General features: G+C 32.9%; 1 protein-coding gene across 1 annotated transcript in view; it reads left to right on the forward strand.

The window, feature by feature from the left end:
- The window catches only part of LOC136040721 (protein arginine methyltransferase NDUFAF7 homolog, mitochondrial-like), a 65,192-nt gene extending 61,545 nt beyond the window's left edge, over window positions 1–3,647 (forward strand). Inside the window, exon 7 of the mRNA XM_065725052.1 lies at window positions 3,434–3,647. Within this exon, the coding sequence (XP_065581124.1) occupies window positions 3,434–3,598 (165 nt within the window). The 3' untranslated portion in view covers window positions 3,599–3,647. The remainder of the gene's footprint in view (window positions 1–3,433) is intronic.
- Window positions 3,648–4,825: the final 1,178 nt, after the last annotated feature.

Below are 4,825 nucleotides of genomic sequence, written 5' to 3' on the forward strand. Positions count from 1 at the left end.
TGATATTAGGAGGGCACCAATTCTATATAAAAGAATCGCTTCTGTCGGTGTTTATTTTTCTTCATATAACCTTTATTGGTTTCGTGTCAGCTCCTTACGCTGAATGTATCATAATTCAAAGATTTCCTTGCATCAACAAATTGACGAATGTTGACAGTTATTTGAAAAATTTACGGTTATGCAAAACGCTTGCTTACATAGTTATCTCTCATGCATTCTTGAAAATTTTCAAATTCAAATGGTTCAGCAATTCTCTAATTTTAGAATTGTCTTGTAAGATACGAAAGAAAATTTAATATGAGGCAAAAACTGAACAGAAAAAACACTAAAATACTCAAACTTATTTAATAGCAGGAAAAGAATTCTAAAATGGAAATAGCTGCTCCTTTTATTGATACCAGAGCACACCCGCCCCTTACTGAAGGCGGTCCCTTATATAATTGTGTAGAATCACGGAAAAACAGAGGCGTAGGTAAACTATTCAGCGTTCGAAAGCATGTTTTTGCCCCCTACACCTTAGTAACGCAAGTTGGCCTATCCTTAGTAAAAAATGCCGTAAATATGTATTATTTAAATGGCACCCTAGCAGGTATTGGAACCGGCAACTAGTATACACCCCTCCCCCCTCTAGCTGAACCACTGGAGAAAAATAAACATAAACCTGAACAATATCCATAATTTAGCCAAAGCCTGGGTATGGTGTGGTTTTCAGGCGTAAGTATTGAACAAGATAATGTAACATCGTATAGTTGAGCGTATCGCTACTAATAGAAAAATAAACACACTGTAAAAAAAAAAAAACTACAAACCGAGAAAGGTACAAATAAACAAAAAGGAACCCTTGGGTGACGATGTTTTATCAAGCACGGCTCAATACAGAGACACAACCAGCTTACACGGGTTTTGGCCATTTGAATATCTTTTTTAGGCACAGTTACATGTCTGCCATAATATTACGGTAGCCCAAATTATGTGTAATATACTGCAAAACGCAGTATTAATCAATATTTCTTAGGCTGTTCATAGCCACCCAGGTGATTTTTTTTTCTATTATTTATATTGTTTCAAAGTAATGATTTCGCTATAAAACTGTCAACACTAAAAACAGCAACTAAAACCTTGAAGCAATTCTTCAAATACTCTTGTAAACTTAATCTGAATTTTAGGAGTTATTAGGGGCTCACCGAGTTTTAGAAATAACGTGCACCAAGTGATGCGTGCCAAGCGCTAGTGGGACCTTTCGGAACGTGGCAGAAATGTACCACGAATGGTGGAACTATACGGCTCACACGGCACTCCGAGATGTACACCGGGTGGCAGAAAGGGGTGACCTGTCATGACTTCTCAAAGTAAAGACCGAAAGACAGGGTTGTACATGCTAATGCACATTGGCAAGGAAAGGAGGTACTCAGATGCCAACGCAATCAACTTCAACAGGAAACAAAGGAAACAGTAAAGAAATTTTCTTTTGCGGGTTTTCTTCTTATAGCTAATCCGTAGAAAATTTTATTGAGACTTTTTTTCTGTGTACGCATTTGAGTACGGGTAAGTCCATTCGGCTTCAAACATTAGTGTTCATCGGTGAAACAATTTTTCATTTTTGGCTTAATTCCTAGTTTTTTGCCAGCCAAGCGCTATAGTAGCGAAATCTCGATTTAATTAAAATAGGATGTGTTCGACTTGGCTTATACATGATTCAATTTTCAAATGAGGTCTGTAGTTTAGAACAGATCCAATCCTTGAATTTTTATTAAGAAACTGTTCAAAAAGAATTTAACAGAGATAAATACGTAGACTCGCCCTTATTTATCGGAAGGAGTAGATGCCTAAGAAAGAGAAATATAATTGAGCTATACAATTGAAATACATTTCTTATTAAGAAACTGATTCAAAAAGAATTTTAAAAATTTAACAGTTAAATGTTAATGATCAAAATAGAATGAGAGCTTAACAGAGACAAATATGTAGACTCGCCCTTATTTATCTGAAGGAGTAGATGCCTAAGAAATATAAATATAATTGAGTTTGAATGGGCACTGGATATCATTGGAACTCTTCTCTGATAAGGTTATTCCATCAAAGCTGCTTGTCGATTCTCCCAAGAGAAGTTTTGACATGTGCAGGTTTTGGGGAAAAAGGTGTAAAGGTCTTGTGCTAGTTTAACTATTTTATGGACCCGAAATAAAGATATAATTTAGCTTCGGACAAATCCCATGGGGAACTTCTGTGCGAAAATTTTGAAAAAAATTTTAAAGTAATAATTTATTGGTGTCACAAATTTCGCTCCCAAGAGAAGACCTCCATCCTCCTTTTCAACATTTAATTTATCAAACAGTTATAATTTTGATTTATTTATCCGCTTTGCAATTCAAATAAGCAATTTAGTGTAGCATCATGATTAATTATTTCAGGGGAAAATTATGAAATTCCTTCAATGCCTTATATTTTGAACAATTTCGCGAAAGCTTTAGTATAAAATCTGCTCACTATGTTGAAGGTCAAATAAAATCAGGATATAAATACTATAGTGTTTTGGTTGCTCTTTAGTTATTCTTTTGGTAAATAAAAAAAGAAAAAGAAAAAAAAAGCCTCAAGTCTGCCAAATACAATATACAATTAAAGCTAAAAGAAGGGCGAGGCAAATAAAACTACCTGGCATGCTGCCAGTCCTTCACCTATATTTCTATGCATCTGTTAAACCTTCACGTGAAGAAATTGACCTATGAATTTGACGGGTCAACCTCTTTATGAGGCAGATAATGCATTTAACTGAAAATTGCGTGTAACACCCGATGTCTGTCGGAGATAATTTTTATTTATTTATCTTATTATTTTTCATTTCTATATATTGGGTGCATTTTCCATGAAGTGTTTTTTTTCTTTCTGTGTTTAAATGTTTTATTTCATGAGCTCCTACTTTACAGCCCATGGCGCCTTTGTGGGGATTTATGATTGAATCACTGATTGATTTTTATTGCTTTCTGGTTGACATATATCTTATTTTACAATTTATCTAATTACATGAAAATATTAATTTGTAAATTTTCTTTACTTTAGTAGTCATTGTTCATGGTCACCAAGTATTACCAGCAGTGCCAATGCCGTTTCCGATATTTTGGTCAGATATTGCTTGAGGGAGACTAAAAAAAGTAGTCTTTAAAATATTTTTAGCCATTGAATTTTGGAAGGGGTTCATTTCTACTTTATGCTTCGGCAGATGGGAGATAAAGTTAAAATTTGAAGCCTCCTCCCCCCTATTGTTAATGAAACGGCCTTAAATAGCGCCCATTCTAGTCACTTGGTCAATAAAAAGGAGAAGAGAGTCACTTCGCTTTTGATTAGAATATTGAAAATCTCAGCAAGAGTAAGTAAGTGATTTCTGTTAACCTCATATTTCCACCAAAAAAGACATTCGATAGTTTTTCTTTTTCAGCGATTGCTACAAAATTCTTCAGCTGAGGTGTCAAAGGATCTCATCTCTGGCTATCGAATGTTAACAGAAAGGGACCAAATGGGCGAAAGATTCAAACTACTGGCTTTTTTCCCAAAAGTTCTACAAGATCATTTAACTAAGTTCCCACCAGTATCTTTTACGTGAGTATAAAATCTTTAATGAGAATTTATTTGGTTTTATGAATTTAGTACAAATACTTGCTGTAACTGAAATTCTGACTATAAGTTATTTGTTTATCAGGTATATTCTGTATCATAGAGGGGAAAAAAAATACTTATTTTACTATCATAATTTCTGAAGAATAATAGTAGCATAATAATGATGATAATAATACTAATATTAATAAGAAGGATAATAATAAGGAAGTAACAAGGGTGATAATGCCTCTGTAATAATTTATCAAAGACAATTGAATGACAATAAAATAGTAATCATAACTTCAGTCCATAATCTTGAGAAACAGTCTCTTTTTCTTATTAATTTTGGAAGAAACACTGCTTAGCATAAAATTTCTTGAAATTGACAGAATCAACAAAAAACTATTCTTTAGTTTGATGGATTTTTGTTCCAATTATAGGCTGTATATACTTACTTGTTGTACGACTATAACGTTTCTGTGCTAAATAGATTCTACTTTTCCAGTTTGTAAACATAAGCTTAATTCTTATGTGGTTTTCACATTATTTATGTAATTTTCTATGCTAACTAATTAAGCAATATTACGATAAGCGCAACTTTCCTGTCTTTGACAAGGTGTTTTAAACTAAACTAACTTCAAAATAAAAAAAAATATCAGGGTTGTCATTTAAACTAATATGATTCATCATAAGCAAATAATTCAAAAATAAAATAAAGAATATCAAAGGATGATTTTACCTTCAATTTGATATTTGTTTACGATATTTTAAATAATATATGTATACTGAATAACTAATTTTTTTTTCAATTGAGTTCTAATTTTTTAAGTTATGCACGAAAAAAAAAACATTAAATAAGTTTTCTATTTTGTCCAGAAAAGTTGTCTCGGGGGGGGGGGGATTTCTATTTTACATTTTCCCATTGGTTTAAGTTTTGTGTTTTGTTGGTTTAAGCCCTCATTTTGACACCTTAGCAAACGTCTATCACCATAGACAAAACAATTAAAAGCTTTTTTTTCATGAGGGCAGATCAAATACAAACGATACTTTTTTTTGGTCTTATAATACATATAAATAATTGAGTTGCCATTTCTTTTTTGGTCTTATAATATATAAATAATTGAGTTGCCATCTCTACCTGTCTTAAGTGGGCATGAAAGGAGGCGTAAAGGCAGTAAGATGGTCCTATCAGACCAGAAGGACATTAGACACATTATTTAAGAAATGAATGCAC

The sequence above is a fragment of the Artemia franciscana genome, chromosome 1 (genome assembly GCF_032884065.1).
Source record: "Artemia franciscana chromosome 1, ASM3288406v1, whole genome shotgun sequence".
Lineage (NCBI taxonomy): Eukaryota > Metazoa > Arthropoda > Branchiopoda > Anostraca > Artemiidae > Artemia > Artemia franciscana.